An 18,737-nucleotide genomic window follows, 5' to 3' on the forward strand; every position below is an offset into this window, starting at 1 on the left:
TAAACTATACTGGGGACCCCTATAACTTTCTAAACTATACTGGGAACCCCTATGCCTTGCTAAACTATACAGGGAACCCCTATACCTTTCTAAACTATACTGGGAACCCCTATACCTTGCTAAACTATACTGGGAACCCCTATGCCTTGCTAAACTATACTGGGGGCCCCTATACCTTGCTAAACTATACTGGGAACCCCTATACCTTGCTAAACTATACTGGGAACCCCTATACCTTGCTAAACTATACTGATGACCCCTATACCTTGCTAAACTATACTGGGAACCCCTATACCTTGCTAAACTATACTGATGACCCCTATGCCTTGCTAAACTATACTGGGAACCCCTATACCTTGCTAAACTATACTGGGGCCCCTATACACTGCTAAACTATACTGATGACTCCTATGCCTTGCTAAACTATACTGGGAATCCCTATACCTTGATAAACTATACTGGGGACCCCTATACCTTGCTAAACTATACTGGGGATGCCTATACCTTGATAAACTATACTGGGAACCCCTATACCTTGCGAAACTTTACTGGGAACCCCTATACATTGCTAAACTATACTGGGACCCCTATACCTTGCTAAACTATACTGGGAACCCCTATACCTTGCTAAACTATGCTGGGAACCCCTATACCTTGCTAAACTATACTAGGGACGTCTATACCTTGCTAAACTATACTGGGCCCCCTATACCTTGCTAAACTTTACTGGGCACCCCTATATGTTGCCAAACTATACTGGGAACCCCTATACATTGCTAAACTATACTGGGACCCCTATACCTTGCTAAACTACGCTGGGGACCCCTATACCTTGCTAAACTATACTGATGACTCCTATACCTTGCTAAACTATACTGGGGACCCCTATACCTTGCTAAACTATACTGGGGACCCCTATACCTTGCTAAACTATACTGGGGACCCCTATACCTTGCTAAATTATTCTGAGGCTAAAATACTTAGTATAAAACCCTTCTGAGCGGCATACCTAACACCCCGGCATACCGCTTTTAGCTAATTTTTCTACCCTGACACAGTATCGGACATACCGCACAGGAGGTTAAAAGATGGATAATTTGATTTTTTTTTTTCATGTAGATAATGTCATTTCTTTGCCTTTCTCTTTGCAGACAGTGGAAGCTGCTTCAGATGTCTTGATGAAGAATGGCCTGATGAGAGGAAAGCAAGATGTGTCCCCAGATCCTATGATTTTCTATCCTATGACAATGATGTACTGACATTAATATTTTCATTGGCAACTTTATTATTTTCATTCATGACCATTTTAGTTTTAGGGAACTTTATTTTTTATTGTGACACTCCAGTAGTGAAGGCCAATAACCGGACTGTGAGCATCATTCTCCTGACCTCCATCCTGCTGAGCTTCCTCTGTGTCTTCTTGTTCCTCGGACGTCCTGTGGACATTACCTGCATGCTGAGACAGGTGTCATTTGGGGTCTTCTTTACCATCTCGGTCTCCTGTGTTCTGGCCAAGACTGTCACTGTCTGCATTGCCTTCAAAGCCACCAAACCTGGAAGCTACTGGAGAAAACTAATCAAAGTCAAAGTCTCCAATTCCTTAGTTGTTACCTGCTCTTCTGTACAAGCTCTGATTTGTGTTGTCTGGTTGTCAGTGTCTCCTCCTTATCAGGAGTATGACATGTTCTCTTCTCCTGGAGTAATCATCATTCAGTGTAACGAGGGGTCAGTGATTGGCTTCTACTCTGTGTTGGGTTATATGGGGTTTCTGGCAGCTGTGAGTTTTCTCCTGGCTTTCATGGTGAGGACATTACCAGACAGCTTTAATGAGGCCAAGTACATCACGTTCAGCATGCTGGTGTTCTGCAGTGTCTCGATTGCCATGATCCCGGCCTATATCAGCACCAGAGGGAAATACATGGTGGCTGTGGAGGTGTTTTCCATATTGGCCTCATGTGCTGGAATATTAGGATGTATATTTTTCCCAAAATGTTATATTATTCTTCTCCAACCTGAGCTAAACAGCAGAAAAAGTACATTTAGTAGAATATAAATTTATAAAGCTTTGTATTACAGGGGTTACTTATACATGACATTTATTATACTTATTTATTAAGCTTCCACAAATTTCCACAGTGTTTTAACACTTAACGTGTACTCGAGGCAACATTTAACATGATGAGATAAACATGTGACTGTACAGTACAAACATATTAATTACAGGCTGTTTTACTTGTTTTATTTTGCTTCCTGATAGAGTCAATTTCTAGGCATGGAAGTGACAGTTAGGGATGGCCCAGCCTTGGAGAACTCATGGAGAAGCACATGATCAGTTGATAGATTTGTAAGGCTCTGATTTGCTGGTCATGATCATGTGTTATACCAGGAAGTCATCATAGCAAATCAGAGGCTTACAAATCTATCAGCTGATCAAACTGATCATGTGCTTCTCCGTGAGTTCTCCTAGGCTGAGCCATCTCTAGTGACAGCTTCTGTCTTGTCAGTACCTTGTCGGGAATATAGTAAACATCACTGATAAGCATATTACAGCCATAAAAGTGTAATTGCTTAGAAATATTGCAGATATTATGTGCTACGCGTCTGTAACGATTGGTGTAGCAACTCAGATGTCTGATTATATGTAATCTGCAGAATCACCAATAATACAAGTATAGCTAACAGGATAATGCAATAGTGTTTAGTGATTGGTGCAACAGTACAGAGTAGAAACTAGGCCTTACCAGAGGAGCTGGTGGGCACTATAAGAACACAGTAACTGACTAGTTTGGCAGAACCTCACCAGAGGAGATGGTGGGTACTATTAGAACACAGTTACTGACTAGTTTGGCAGAACCTCACCAGAGGAGCTGGTGGGTACTGTTAGAACACAGTTACTGACTAGTTTGGCAGAACCTCACCAGAGGAGCTGGTGGACACTATTGGAACACCTCACCAGTGGCAAGGGCTCACTGGTGAGTAGACAGGTCAGACAGGCTGGGTTCGGCAACTGAGAGACAGATACAGTACAGAATCAGTAAGCCAGAGAGTACGTATTCAGGCAGTGTTTCAGCAACTAGATCAGATGGGCAGAGGTACAGAATCAATAAGCAATAGCAGAGTCAGAGATATCCAGAGTCATACACAGAGTATCAAATATACAGTAATAACAATAATCCTAGTCTTGTGTGAAATCCCTGGTTTCCTCCCAGATCAAAGCACACCGGATACTAGTCTAAGGTCTGAGTGCTAACATGTATGTATTCGCAACTGCAGACAGGTTGAGAGTGAGCAGAGAAGGCTTAAGAAGCAGAGGAGACCTCACAGCCGCGCCCACAGGAATCAACCAATCACGAGCGGCGTGAGTCCCCTCTGACGTCAGCCGACCAGCCGGTCAGCTGACGCGCCTCCTCCCAGCATAAAGGTCCAGTCTACGCGCGCAGCCACGTGATACCAGAATCCTATGAGTCACTGACCATTCCATCCTCAGCGTGCTAGACGCTGGCGGAATGGAAACAACCTGCAAACAGGGAACCGAGGCGGCTGCAGAGACACCCTGCGTGCCCGCAGCCGCAAATGTTACAGTACGCCCCCACCACCTCTTGAGGCGTGGACTCCGGACACGGTTCACCAGGCCTGTCCAGATGCAACTCCTGAAACTCCTCTTCAAATTTATGCGCCACAGAGACCTCAGGGAGGGATGGGGCAGGATGTCCCTGTGCCAACGACCCGAGAGGGGAACAGGGGAAGAACTAACCTCTGGGTGGCAGGGCCCACAACAAGTCACCTGGTATGAAATTCCATTCCTCAGAGTGTAAGCACCCGCCCCGCTGGGAAGAGATCTCAACTGAAGTCTGGGCATCCTGAATACCTGCAGCTGCCAGGACCACTCTCTCGGGAATAATGCTCACTGGAGAGGTGGGTTGCACAGTCTCAGGTTCGAAGCATCTAGACAACGCGTCTGCCTTCAAATTTTTACTTCCTGGTCTATACGTAATGACAAATCTGAATCGCGTAAAAAATAAAGACCAGCGGGCCTGTCTAGGGGTGAGACGTTTAGCCCCTTCAATATATTCTAGGTTTTTATGATCCGTATAGACTGTTATGGTATGCTCAGCCCCCTCCAGCCAATGCCGCCACTCCTCAAATGCGAGTTTGATCGCCAGTAACTCACGATTCCCAAAATCATAATTTTTCTCGGCAGGAGAAAACTTCCTAGCAAAAAAAGTGCATGGATGCAACCTGCCCTGTAGGCTGGAATGTTGAGAGAGCACAGCCCCCACCCCAACCTCAGAAGCATCCACCTCAACGATAAAGGGAAAGGACACATCTACATGTCTCAAGATGGGGGCAGAACAGAACTACTGTTTGAGTGATGAAAACGCCGCTTGTGCCTCTGCCGACCAGTTGTAGGTATATGCCCCCTTCTTGGTAAGTTCAGTAAGAGGTGCCACTACAGAAGAGAACCCCTTTATGAATCTTCTGTAGTAATTGGCGAAGCCAAGAAATCGCTGGAGTGCCTTCAGACCCAAAGGTTGAGGCCACTCCAGGACAGCAGACACCTTACTGGAGTCCATAGACAAGCCTGCCGTGGAGATCACATACCCTAAAAAAGGGACTTCTGAAACCTCAGAGAGGCATTTTTCAATCTTAGCGTACAGGGAATTCTGACGTAGCTTCCTCAAAACGTACTTTACATGTTCCCTGTGTTTTGCCAGAGTAGGTAAAAAAATGAGGATGTCATCTAAATAGACGAGGACAAATTGTCCCAGAACCTCCCTAAAAACTTCATTGATCAGATCTTGGAAGACGGCGGGTGCGTTGCACAACCCGAAGGGCATAACAAGATACTCGTAGTGCCCGTCGGCGTGTTGAACGCCGTCTTCCATTCATCACCTTGCCTTATGCGGATCAGGTTGTATGCCCCCCTAAGATCAAGTTTGGTAAAGACACTGGCATCAGTAATCTGAGAGAATAAATCATCGATCAGGGGAAGAGGATAACAATTTTTTACTGTAATCTTGTTCAAACCCCTGTAATCGATACAGGGCCTAAGCCCACCGTCCTTTTTCTTAACAAAAAAGAAGCCTGCCCCGGCCGGGGACCTGGACGGATGAATAAATGCTTTGGCCAAATTGTCAGTAATATATTCCCGCATAGCAAGTTTCTCAGGCCCGGAAATATTATACAGATGGCCCCTAGGGGGCATACAACCTGATCTTAAGTAAATTGGGCAGTCAAAACTTCGATGGGGTGGAAGCTTGTCTGCAGCCCGGGGACAGAACACGTCTGAAAACTCAGAGTACTGAATAGGCAACCCCTCCACTTGAACCTGGGTGGCACATACCGTGACTTTCCCCAAACAATGATGATGACAAAAAGGAGACCAACTTAGCAACTGTTTGGAACTCCAGTCACTCTGAGGGGAATGTTTCTGAAGCCACGGCATACGAAGGATCACAGTGGAGGTAGCCATTTTGAGAACAAGAAATGGTATCTGTTCTTTATGCAGAACCCCAATCTGACATAAGATTTCAGGAGTTTGGGAAAGAGATCGTTTCCCCTGCAGTGGTGAATCGTCCACTGCAGTAACTACGAGCTGATAGCCCAAGGACTGGAGAGGAAGACCAAGCTTAACGGCGAAATCATAGTCCATAAAGTTGGCCGCAGAGCCTGAGTCTACGAAAGCCTGTGTGGTCTGGACTTGATCTCCCCAACTAATAGTACATGGGAGGAGTAGTCTATTATCCCTTAATAGTATAGCTGAATCCTCTAAAGTGGTACCACCAACCACCAGCGAGCAATATACATTTTCCTTCCCAGTATCCCGTGAACAAGATCTCAACAAAGGTCTCTTGATCTTTTCAGGTTCGGGGAGACTGGATGGAATTGGTTGCACAGGGTCAGGCTGAGAAGGAGTAGGAATCATAGAGGATCCCCTAGTGATTTTACCCCGGGTCTGTCTTTGATGTCGTACACGACGATCAGTCTTAACTGCCAAAGAGATTGCCTCATCTAGGGTTTTAGGTTCAGGATGGCCCAACATCAGATCAGCTACTGCATCAGATAACCCCGATAAAAAACAGTCAAGTACCGGTAAAGCATGCTGCCCCCATCTGGCCATCATTGCCCACCTTCTAAACTCTGCTGCATACACTTCCACAGTGTTAGGCCCTTGTCTGAGGGTCTTAAGCTTCCTTTCTGACGTCACCACTAAATCAGGATCATCATACATAACTGCCATAGCCTTAAAGAAATCCTGAACCGATGTCAAAGCCTCATGGGTATCGGGAAGACTGTAGGCTCATGCCTGTGAATCTCCAGATAACAAAGTCTTTATTAATATGACCCTCTGACTCTCGGACCCTGATATGCTAGGACATGACTCAAAATATGACAGGCACCGATTTCTAAAATTCCGGAAATCGGCCCTATGCCCAGAAAACCTCTCAGGAAGAGGGAACCTGGGCTCCAGGACAACAGGGGATGACACTGGTACAGTGGATGTTTGAATGCTTTGCACCCTCTCAGATAATTGGTGAATCTGAGTCTGCTGGGTGTTAACCGCATGAGACATCTGATTAACCGCTGTAATCAAGCATTCAACGTGACTGAACAGTGTATCCATAGTCATTTTTTGGTCTGCGGTTCTGTAACGATTGGTGTAGCAACACAGATGTCTGATTATATGTGATCTGCAGAATCACCAATAATACAAGTATAGCTAACAGGATAATGCAATAGTGTTTAGTGATTGGTGCAACAGTACAGAGTAGAAACTAGGCCTTACCAGAGGAGCTGGTGGGCACTATAAGAACACAGTAACTGACTAGTTTGGCAGAACCTCACCAGAGGAGCTGGTGGACACTATTGGAACACCTCACCAGTGGCAAGGGCCCACTGGTGAGTAGACAGGTCAGACAGGCTGGGTTCGGCAACTGAGAGACAGATACAGCACAGAATCAGTAAGCCAGAGAGTAGTGAGTATTCAGGCAGTGTTTCAGAAACTAGATCAGATGGGCAGAGGTACAGAATCAATAAGCAAGAGCAGAGTCAGCGATAGCCAGAGTCATACACAGAGTATTAAATATACAGTAATAACAATAATCCTAGTCTTGTGTGAAATCCCTGGTTTCCTCCCAGATCAAAGCACACCGGATACTAGTCTAAGGTCTGAGCGCTTACACGTATGTATTCGCAACTGCAGACAGGTTGCGAGTGAGCAGAGAAGGCTTAAGAAGCAGAGGAGACCTCACAGCTGCGACCACAGGAATCAACCAATCATGAGCGGCGTGAGTCCCCTCTGACGTCAGCCGACCAGCTGGTCAGCTGACGCGCCTTCTCCCAGCATAAAGGTCCTGTCTACGCGCGCGGCCGCGCGATACCAGAATCCTATGAGTCACTGACAATTCCGTCCTCGGCATGCTAGACGACAGCGGAACGGAAACAACCTGCAAACAGGGAACCGAGGCGGCAGCGGAGACACCCTGCATGCCCGCAGCCGCAAATGTTACAGCGTCACCTGATTGTGGCCAACTGGTGTGCTAAGTACCCCCCCTCCCTTAACTCAAACTTTCGCACTAGCCACAATCAATATTAACATGTAGAAGAAATTATGACACTTAGATGACCAATGCTAGAAACTGTGGAGAATTACGTGAACTTACTTCATTACCATGTTTACCTGTCATATTAAACTTTATATCTCCCTTCTTGTCATTATGATGTACATTACTACTTAATGTGTACCTACTCTTACTAGTTGATACAAATTATTTACCTTTGCGTTGATTTGATCTGTCCACAGCCAATTGTACTTAATTGCTGTTCTACAATTTTATGCAATCTTGGCAATAAAAATTAATGTTTAAAAAAAAAAAACTACCGTACTTACAAAAGTAATTTTTAGGAGTAGGAGGATAAATATTGCAACAGTTCATTGGTATGTTTACTTTAAGGTGAGAAATTAATAAATAAATAAATAAACACAGCCTAATAATGCATACTAGCCGACCCGCGGCGTAGCATACACTGCATAAGGGGGTAGAGGGCAGGAAGGGGGTATTGGGCACAGCGGCGGGGAGTCGGACCCCCCTCACCTGGGTCCCCCATGTGCGCTCCCCCTCCAGCTTAAGCTCAGCAGGACCTCCCTCACCTGGGTCCCCATGTGCATTCTCCCTGCAGCTTAAGCTCAGCAGGACCCCCCCACTCCCTCACCTGGGTCCCCTTGTGCTTAAGCTCAGCAGGACCCCCCTCCCTCACCTGGGTCCCCCATATGCGCTCCCTCTCCTGCTTAAGCTCAGCAGCAGCCGCCACTATTAGTAAGAGGCAGCGGGCGGGGATGACTCACCTCTTCCACGTTCCAGCGTGCGTTCCACTGTCGTCACTTCCTGCAATGCTGCCCACTGTATTGGAGTAATTTGCCTTCTTAAAACAGAAGGAAATCTGCAATAATTCAGCTATAAGTGAACATTTGTGGTTACCCACAATGCACTGCTACTAAATATGCAAATTATCCCTTTTCACCCTTGGTAAGCCAAGCAAGCATCCAGAACCGCTGGTGTATAGCAAGCCTATAGCTTTAAATTTTAAACAGTCATATCAACCCCACATGTAGACAGCCTGTTTCAGACTTTTGGTCCTCATCAGTACTTGGCAGGGATTGATATGGCAGTATGAGATAGGGCTTGGACCAGTACAACCGAGTAACCAAGCAGCTCAGGGTGACCCAAACCACTCCGAATGTATAGGGAGAAAAAAGGGACCAACAAGACCTCCTACTAAAAAAAACAAACAAAGCTTGGTGTAATTTGCCTTCTTAAAACAGAAGGAAATCTGCAATTATTCAGCTATAAGTGAACATTTGTGGTGACCCACAATGCACTGCTACTAAATATGCAAATTATCCCTTTTCACCCTTGGTAAGCCAAGCAAGCATCCAGAACTGCCAATGTATAGCAAGCATATAGCTTTAAATTTTACACAGCCATATCAAACCCACATGTAGATAGCCACTTTCAGTCCCCATCAGTACTTGGCAGGGATTGATATGGCTGTATGAGATAGGGCTTGGACCAGTACAACAGAGTAACCAAGCAGCTCAGGGTGACCCAAACCAATCAGAATGTATAGAGGGATAAAAGGGACCAAAAAGACCTCCTACTAAAAAAAAAACAAAGCTTGGTGTAATTTGCCTTCTTAAAACAGAAGGACATCTGCAATAATTCAGCTATAAGTGAACATTTGCAGTGACCCACAATGCACTGCTACTAAATATGCAAATTATCCCTTTTCACCCTTGGTAAGCCAAGCAAGCATCCAGAACTGCCAATGTATAGAAAGCATATAGCTTTAAATTTTACACAGCCATATCAAACCCACATGTAGACAGCCTGTTTCAGACTTTGAGTCCCCATCAGTACTTGGCAGGGATTGATATGGCTGTATGAGATAGGGCTTGGACCAGTACAACAGAGTAACCAAGCAGCTCAGGGTGACCCAAACCAATCAGAATGTATAGAGGGATAAAAGGGACCAAAAAGACCGCCTACTAAAAAAAAAACAAAGCTTGGTGTAATTTGCCTTCTTAAAACAGAAGGACATCTGCAATAACTCAGCTATTGAGTAGCTTTAGCATATATCCTTAAATTTTATACAGTCATATCAAACCCACATGTAACAGTTTATTTCAGACTTTTGGTCCTCATCAGTACATAGCAGGGATTGATATGGCTTTATGAGCTAGGGCTTGGACCAGTACAACAGAGTAACCAAGCAGCTGGGGTGACCCAAACTACTAAGAATGTATAGGGGGATAAAAGGGACCAAAAAGCCCTCCTACTAAAAAAAATGCAAAGCTTGATGTAATTTGTCTTTTTAAAACAGAAGCAAATCTGCAATAATTCAGCTATAAGTGAACATTTGTGGTTACCCACAATGCACTGCTACTGAATATGCAAATTATCCCTCTTCGCCCTTGGTTCGATATGGCACTACTTCTTCTTGCTTGGACCAGCCCCTTCTTCTTGCTTGGACTGGCCCTGGGGGCAGGGCGCTACTTCTTCTTCTTGCTTGGACCAGCCCCTTCTTCTTGCTTGGACCGGCCCTGGGGGCAGGGCGCTACGTCTTCTTGTTTGAAGGTTGAGGCACTTACTCTATTATATATATAGATACTTAGCACTATACATAAACATATTTATGTCATCATGTCAAATGTCAGTTCAGATACTTTTTAAGGGTGTTAAGTAGTCCAGAAAAGGTTAAAGAGTAGTTTAACTTTAAAAAAAATATAATGTTTTCATAACTTCAAGCGTAGTGAAGTACCGCTATGCGTAGCTTATGCCAACTATGCGTAGGTAACATGTGTATTGCGTAGTGAACTGCGAATGCGTTACTCATGTCTAATTTTCTGCCTGCGTTTGTATGCTTACAAATTTACGCATTGGAAAAGGGAATGTACGCATAGAAGAGTTCCCGGGATAAGCATCTAAAGAGGAATTCATGCGTAAAATTTTCTGCATACAGGCATAAGCATCCGAGTTCCCGAAAGAGGAATTAATGTGTAAAATGTTCTGCATGCGGGCATAAGCATCCGCATATACTACGCATATACTACGCTTCGCACTACGAGTAATTGTGTATTTTAACGCGTAGTCTACGAAATGCATACGGATCGAATATTTGAATTTGAAGCCGTAGTTTGGCGAAGCATAATTGCGTAAAACCACGCGTAGTTCCAGCCTAGCGAAGTTGGCTGACTATGACCATCCCTGGTGTTCATCAAAAAAGTGAATTTAGGAATCTAATCTCTACTTTTCCAAGGATCTACGAACACCTAGTGTTGGGGCCTGGGCAGGGAAGCAGATAAAAATGGAGCAGGAGAAAAGGGGATAAAAATGGCCCCGCCATAGGAGGCAATGATAACAGCAATGATTAGTAGCAATTAAGTTAAATTATGGTGCCCAATAAATAGCGTCAGGGGCATTACGAGGCCTCCTTCATCTCTTTCGTACAGTCCCATCCATGGCCATGTACTGATACATGAAAAGGGAGAAGTGAAGCATGCTGCGTCTCTCCCTTTCTCTTCTGAGGCTGTAAATGAGAGAGAATAAGGTACCAGTTAGATTGAGGTAGCTTGGGACACTTTATGGCAGCTCTCAAGTAGGAATCATGCAGGAGTCACACTTGAGACAATCACACACTGTTGCCCCACGTGCATAATCACACCAGATGTGTTAAAATAGAGAGCAGGGGCGTAGGAATAGGGATATCAGGCATAGCAGTTGCTATGGGGCCCCAGGCCACTAGGGGGCTCCATCCTGGTAGCAGGAAACATATTTTTTTATTATAAAATTTAGTTTATTAACAGAGCAGGAAGAAAGCACCCTCCACCCTCCCCAAAGCCCCCTTTCCCAATGATCCTGGCTAAAATCTTGAAGCAGCAGCAGGCAGGTGAGAGGGGACTATTTTCTCACCAGTCTGCTGTGAATAGATGCCTCCCTGGCTGGCCCGACAATTAATTTGTAGTTCCGGCCAGGGAGGAGGAGCTGCTGGTGGTGGTGTGCACGAAGGATTCCCTGATGCTGCTGTGCAGAGTGAGGAGTCAGCCTGTGTGTGACATACAGTGCCTAGCAGAGAGTGCAACCTCGTTGTTCCATGTGAGTGGAGAGAGCAGCGCTGCTGATGCTGCTTGTCTAGCTACTAATTACACTGTCTGCAAGTAGAGAGTGTAGAGGGGGAGGGGGTTGCAATGCTAACTTCTATTAGAAAAGATTAGAAAGGGGACAAAACTTGTAACCTGATCAGAAGTGTATTTGCTCACAGATCTGACACACATGGTCAAAAAAATTGCTATGAGGCCCAGTGAGTTGTAGCTATGCCCCTGAGAGATAGGCTTCAATTCATCAAAGGCTAATCGATTTTTTTTAAAAAGTCGGGAAAATACCAGCCCATTTTTGGAGTTTTGTATGACATTGGGCTCTATTCGCAAAACTTCTCAAACATGACTTATTTATCACCTAATTAATAAAAAATAACCTTTAAGCACATTTACAAGCAAAAGAATCACTCAAAGTAAGTTCTTCCTGATTAACTTCATTTTAATATTACTTTACTCACCTTAATTATATTATATTTGTGATCTTTGGGAGCTTAAAAATGTAACATACTGTAGATCAGGTGAAAACAGAGGAAAACAGGTGAAAAAGCTTTGTGAATAATGCCCATTATGTCCCGTTTTCTTTTTTTTCCTTCTTTTTTTTTTGGTTTGTTCCAATACATACACACAAAGGGAATAAACAATAAACAGTCCAGAATCAGATTCAAGATATTGTGTCTGTCCACAAAACCTGTCCAACCTACATTTCCAATCTTACTCAGAGGTACACACCTAGCCGCTCACTCCGCTCTTCCAATGAACTTCGCCTAACCGCCCCCCGCATCACCCAGTCCCGTGCACGCTTCCAGGACTTCTCAAGAGCTGCTCCAACACTATGGAATGTCCTACCTCCACCCATTAGGGCACCCCCCTCCTTCAGCATCTTCAAGAAGGCCCTCAAAACTCACCTTTTCACTCTAGCCTGCTACCCCTCACAAGTGCTCTAAACCCACAGCCGAACTCTGGTCTCCTACCTCTCGTGTCCCTACCTGTCCCTCTAGATTGTAAGCTTTTGGGCAGGGTCCTCCTCCTTTTGTGTCCAACCTGATCATGCACCTCCATTACTGTGAACCCATGCTAGGCATCTGAGTGAACCTAACTTGCCTAATCTCCATGCTCCCCTCCAGTGTCTAAGCATTACCTGGTACTCATACTGTGCTGTGTGATCTCCATGCTCCTCTCCAGTGACTAAGCATTACCTTGTACTCATACTGTGCTGTGTGATCTCCATGCTCCATCCAGTGACTAAGCATTACCTTGTACTCATACTGTGCTGTGTGATCTCCATGCTCCATCCAGTGACTAAGCATTACCCTGTACTCATACTGTGCTGTGTGATCTCCATGCTCCATCCAGTGACTAAGCATTACCTTGTACTCATACTGTGCTGTGTGATCTCCATGCTCCCATCCAGTGACTAAGCATTACCTTGTACTCATACTGTGCTGTGTGATCTCCATGCTCCATCCAGTGACTAAGCATTACCTGGTACTCATACTGTGCTGTGTGATCTCCATGCTCCATCCAGTGACTAAGCATTACCCTGTACTCATACTGTGCTGTGTGATCTCCATGCTCCATCCAGTGACTAAGCATTACCTTGTCCTCATACTGTGCTGTGTGATCTCCATGCTCCATCCAGTGACTAAGCATTACCTTGTACTCATACTGTGCTGTGTGATCTGGTTTTCTATTATTCCTGTATTGTCATATTGCTGTATGTCACCCCTAAATATTGTCTGTAACCTAAACTAATGTCCAGCGCTGCGTAATATGTTGGCGCTTTATAAGTACAATAAATAAATAAATAATAATAAATAAACATATGTATAGGAAAACGTGTATTACTGCAATACTTTTCTGTGGGAAATACTTGATTTCCTGGAAACAATTCTGGAGTGCCAACAATTTCAGCCATGACTGTAGTTGGTATTGTGATGATGACAAAGCGGGTTTTTTATCTTTACCATTGCTGTTGTGTTTGTATTTATTGTGAATAATAATAATAATAATAATAATAATAATACTTCACTATACATTTTAAGCCATGAAAGGCACACAGACAAAAAGGGAAATAAATCAATCAATACTTTGCAAATTGAGATGTTACAAAATAGAAGAGAGATCAAGAAACTATTGATATTCGCCATGTAATTTGTTCATGTTGTTTGATCCACAATCAGCCTGCAGGTCATCATCTTTACATTGGCAGACATGAAAAAAACAGCACCTACTGCCATTATCTATAACCACATCCCCTTACAATTCGATAGGCTAGAGGTTTTTTTGTTTTTTTTTCCTACAGTAGACATACAGATGCACAGAGGGAGATAATGACTGCTTTGCTTCAGTTTGAAACAGCTATTTTTTCCCACAATGCAACAAGGCTCCCACAATGGAATGTCTATTCGAATAATGGTAAAGAGTTCTAGTTTATCCCAAATCAGTTCCATGTGGTTTAAAGGGGTTCTGTGGCCCTTTTTCAAAATGCAATTTATCCTTCTGCCGCCCGCGTCACGTCAATGGGCGTGGTCGCGGCGGCAGCCCCAGGACCGCCTAACGCTGATTGCCGTAAAGTCCTGGGGCTGTAATTTGCATGAGATCGCGCATATGCTGCACGCGGATCTCATGCTTGGAGGGCGGAGCTCCGCCCCCTCTTCAGTCTCCGAGCAGCTATTGCCGCTCGGGAGACTGTTAGACAGCGTGATCGCCGTCTATTTAAACTGTGCAGCGCTGCGATCAGCAGCAGCGCTGCACTGGGGACAAGAGAGCGATCGGCTCTCATAGGCAGAAGCCACTGACAGCCGATCGCTGTAACTGGCCGGCTGTGGGGAGGGAGGGAGGGAAGGGTTTTAAAGAGACAGGATAAAAACAAAACAAAACACAAACAATAATATTTATTTTAAAAAAAAATAAACATGGAGGGAGCGATCAGACCCCTCCAACAGAGAGCTCTGTTGGTGGGGAGAAAAGGGGGGGGGGGATCACTTGTGTGCTGTGTTGGCCTTAAAGCTGCAGTGGCCCATTTTACTAAAAATGGCCTGGTCACTAGGGGGGTTTAGCCCTGCAGTCCTCAAGTGGTTAAATGAAGAGATATGTTCCTTTCATAAGTACAAATCTTTTTTCCCTTCACTTGTTTAGAAACAGCTGTGCTGTCTCTCTCCTGCTCCTTTCTAATTATTCGTCTTGTTCAGAGGTCCCCAAACTTTTTTGGTCAAGGGCCAGGTCAACATACTTCAGACTGCTGGTGGGACGGAACATACATAAAATGATGTTGAAAAACATAACATTGAATATACGTATTGATTCTCCCCTCCCCCCCATTATGCCTGGAGGAGAGCTCCCAGCAGCAGCTATGCAGTCATGCAGTGCCTGAAGAATGTCTTTGTGCATCAGACAGTGAAGCATACCCAGGTGACAACCTTCAGTCCAGTTGGACAGCAGTGTCACCTGATGCAGAATTGGATTCTCCCAACTGCCTAACGTTGATCACCGTCAGGAGGGTGGCGGCCCCAGGACCACCTAACGCCGAAAGATGTCAAGTCCTGGAGCAGGGTTGTGCAAGAATTGCGTGCGCCGATTCACGCGCATCCCCGCTCTGTCATCAGTCTCCCAGAATTTTTTCCATCTATTTACTTTGTACAGTGCTCAGGGATGAGCAGAAACTACGCCAGTGCGAATTTACGCATCGTAGTTTGCATCTACGCATCGTAGTTCGTAGGTGAAGTTGCAGAACTACGCTTACAAATTTACGCGTAGCAAAGTACCGCTACGCGTAGCTTACGCTTACTATGCATAGTTAACATGTGCATTGCGTAGTGAACTACGTATGCATTACTCACATCTATTTTTTCACGTACGATTGAATGCTTACAAATTTACACATTGGAAAGGGGAATGTACGCATAGAAGAGTTCATGGGATAAGCATCTAAAGAGGAATTAATGCGTAAAATTTTCTGCATACAGGCATAAGCATCCGCATACACTACGCTTCGCACTCCGCGTAATTGCGTATTTTAACGCGTATTTTACGAAATGCATACAAAGCGAATATTTGATTTCGAAGCCGTAGTTTGGCGAAGCGTAATTGCGTAAAACTACGCATAGTTCCAGCCTAGCGAAGTTGGCTGACTACGACCATCCCTGACAGTGCTGTACAGGCTCAAGAGCGATCAGCTCTCATAGGCTGATGTCTGTGACAGCCGATCACTGTCATTGGCTGGAGGGGAGATAGATAAGGTGGGCAAAATAAATAAATAAAAAATACACAAATTTATTAAAAAAAAAACAAAAAAAACACTGCAGCAGCTATCAGAACCTACCAACAGAAAGCTCTGTTGGTGGGCAGAAAAGGGGGGAGGGGGGATCACTTGTGTACTTAGTTGTATGGCCCTGCAGCGAGCCCTTAAAGCTGAAGGGACCTGAATTGTAAAAAATAACCTGGTCACTAGGGGGGGGGGGGGGGGGGTGTAAGCTTATGGTCCTGAAGTGGTTAAAATCATTTTTTAACACTTTGCAATTAAAAAAGTACCAAAAAGTTGGTGAAAAAGTAATATCAAAATGTACTATTTTCTTGCATTTTGGTGGCTTAAAAAGTATTTTATTGGCAAGTTATGAGATAATCACCTAAGAGAAAACTCAGGAGAAAAAGTTAATTGCATATGGGCCCATGTTTATAAGTTTACCATATTGTAAGATTAAAGAGGGACACCGAGAGCCCAATATGGTGTAGTATGTACTGGTAGCAGAGGAAGAGATATAGAGTAAATAATACAAGATACTCACAAGTCAGGGTTTCCTCTCAGGCAACCACTGATTATGCAGATGGGGAGATTAGTCCTGACCCCACTCAGGATTAAGAAGTCGTTCTCTGTAGATAGGAGAAAATGGGGAAAAAACACCCCTCCACCAAGGGTGGACTTGGACAATGGCCTCAATTCACTAAGCGTATCTCCTGTCTTTAATAACATTTCTAGAGCGATCACCATGGCGATGAGGCATGTCGTATTCAGGGAACATTTTACCTCAGGCAAACCTTAAGTTAACTCTTCTGTCTTTAAGTTAACTCTCCAATCCTTAAAATAACTCCAGAATTCTAAAGTTAAAGACAGGCTGTTAATTAACTGCATGTGAAAATAACTACAGAGGAGGTAACTTAACTACAGAGGAGGTAACTAAAGGAATGAAGAGATAGGATAACTCTCTCACTGTGTGGAGGTAAGTTTTCTCTTGCCTTATTATCTCCAGCATGATCTTAGTGAATTGAGGCCATTGTCAAAAGAATGAAAGTATCTGAAAAGTTTAAAAATAGAGGCGGCACTGGTGGACTTATCTCCTCCAAGCAGACACAAGATAATATTGACATAATATCAATAAAGCAGTTTACTTATACACTCCACAAGATCATACAACGCGTTTTTCAGGATTAACCCCGCTTCTTCAGGCAATAAGGACGGAGCATATGCAAAAAGTCTGTAACTTTGCCAAGCTCCTCTGGCTGTTTTTATTTTTTTTTTACTCAAGTAACTGTGCCATAGCTAGGACTTTGGAACCTGAAGCGAGAAGTATATGGAGGCTGCCATACCTAATTGATTTTAAGGCATACCAGTTGCTTGGCTGTCCTGCTGATCCTCTGCCTCTAATGCCTTTAGCCGTAGACCCTGAACAAGTATGCAGCAGATCAGGTGTTTCTGACATTTACCCTCTGCCCACTTACCCTCTGACGACCATAATTAATTAGTTCACTTATGTTTTTCTGTTAATGTTGTTGCAGGCACCTGGTTGACCCTACTCATATCCTCATTTCCAGTTTTCCCCTGCAACCTTGTGGCTGCCCAGGTTACCTTTGTTTTCCCCACAGTTGGAGAAAGGGGTTTTTTTGCCCCCCTATAACTGATTTAGCCTGCTGCCCGTTGCCACAATTGCTCCCATCACAGCCACCGTCCCCTGTATCACTTTGCTTCTCATAGAAGCTGCTACCGCTAACTCTAAACTACCGGAAGTGATGAAAACGTCACTTCCAGCTACTGGAAAATTTTTCTCTACCACATCCTCCACCACCTTCACTACAGGAAGGCCCTGCAGCCCCAAATCTGCCGCTGCAGGAGCCTTCCTGAACCCAATACCTGTGGAAAACAGGATTTTTTAATAAACCATCCAAAATGCAGCCAAAGCCATTTACAAACTTCACCCAAACCCCAAAAGACAGACCCTTCACCATCTTTGCTGAAGGCAAATTTTGCCCAGCACTTTGACAATAGTTCATACTTAAAAAAGACTTATGAACACCAGCGACTCTTTGTTCCTCATTAACTTAACTATTTTTAGACAATGCCAACTCCCTGTTTGGCAGTACTCTAGATCTCTGCAAATTTGTATCTTCAGAGGGAAAACTCACAGTGGGATTACATACAGGGAAAGCAAAGACTGGGTGGGATACTGACAAATTAAAGAGAACCTGAACTGAAAATTAAAAGTCAAAATAGCCATACACAGTTCATACTTACCCCCTGTCTAGTCTACTCCTCAATCTCTTTCTCCTCTCCTGCGTCCTGTTTGTCCACTATGATCAATGGAATTCTCTGTCCTTCATTTTGAAAATGGCCATTACCCTGTGTAACAGCTTCCTGGTCAGCACACTGTTAAACTGTAATACCACCCACTTGAGCCATAGGGAAACATGGACATTATCTTGCACATTCAGTTGTAACTGACAGCAACTGGTATATTTCAGTTCTGACAAAATTTTGTCAGAACTGGAAGGGATCACTGTAAGAAGAAAATGGTGAGCTTCTGAGTGGAACTGACAGTGAGGTAAGTATGTAATATGTATTTGCAGCTACATCATGTGTTTATTTTAAATTATTTTACTTAGTTCAGGTTCCCTTTAAAGGCCCATCGTTTGGATGTCCGGTTGTTCAGTCGTACGGACGTCAAATCGGGCGTGTGTAAAGTCCGTCGTTCAGCTGATAAGACTGGACTTGAACGATCCACCAGACCTGGTTACTCTCAGCAGATCCTGCTGTATAGTCTGAAGATTTGGTTATGCTCTGCAGACCCTAATGTATAGTTTGAAGACCTGG

At 44.3% G+C, this 18,737-nt stretch overlaps 1 protein-coding gene across 1 annotated transcript; it reads left to right on the plus strand.

Annotated features, from left to right (window-relative positions):
* The first annotated feature begins 1,297 nt into the window (after nucleotides 1-1,297).
* Nucleotides 1,298-2,053, plus strand: LOC137503710 (vomeronasal type-2 receptor 26-like). The gene has a single exon (XM_068231534.1). The coding sequence runs from the start codon at nucleotides 1,298-1,300 to the stop codon at nucleotides 2,051-2,053; it is 756 nt and encodes a 251-aa protein (XP_068087635.1).
* Nucleotides 2,054-18,737: the final 16,684 nt, after the last annotated feature.

The sequence above is a fragment of the Hyperolius riggenbachi genome, chromosome 1 (assembly GCF_040937935.1).
Source record: "Hyperolius riggenbachi isolate aHypRig1 chromosome 1, aHypRig1.pri, whole genome shotgun sequence".
NCBI classification, from domain to species: domain Eukaryota; kingdom Metazoa; phylum Chordata; class Amphibia; order Anura; family Hyperoliidae; genus Hyperolius; species Hyperolius riggenbachi.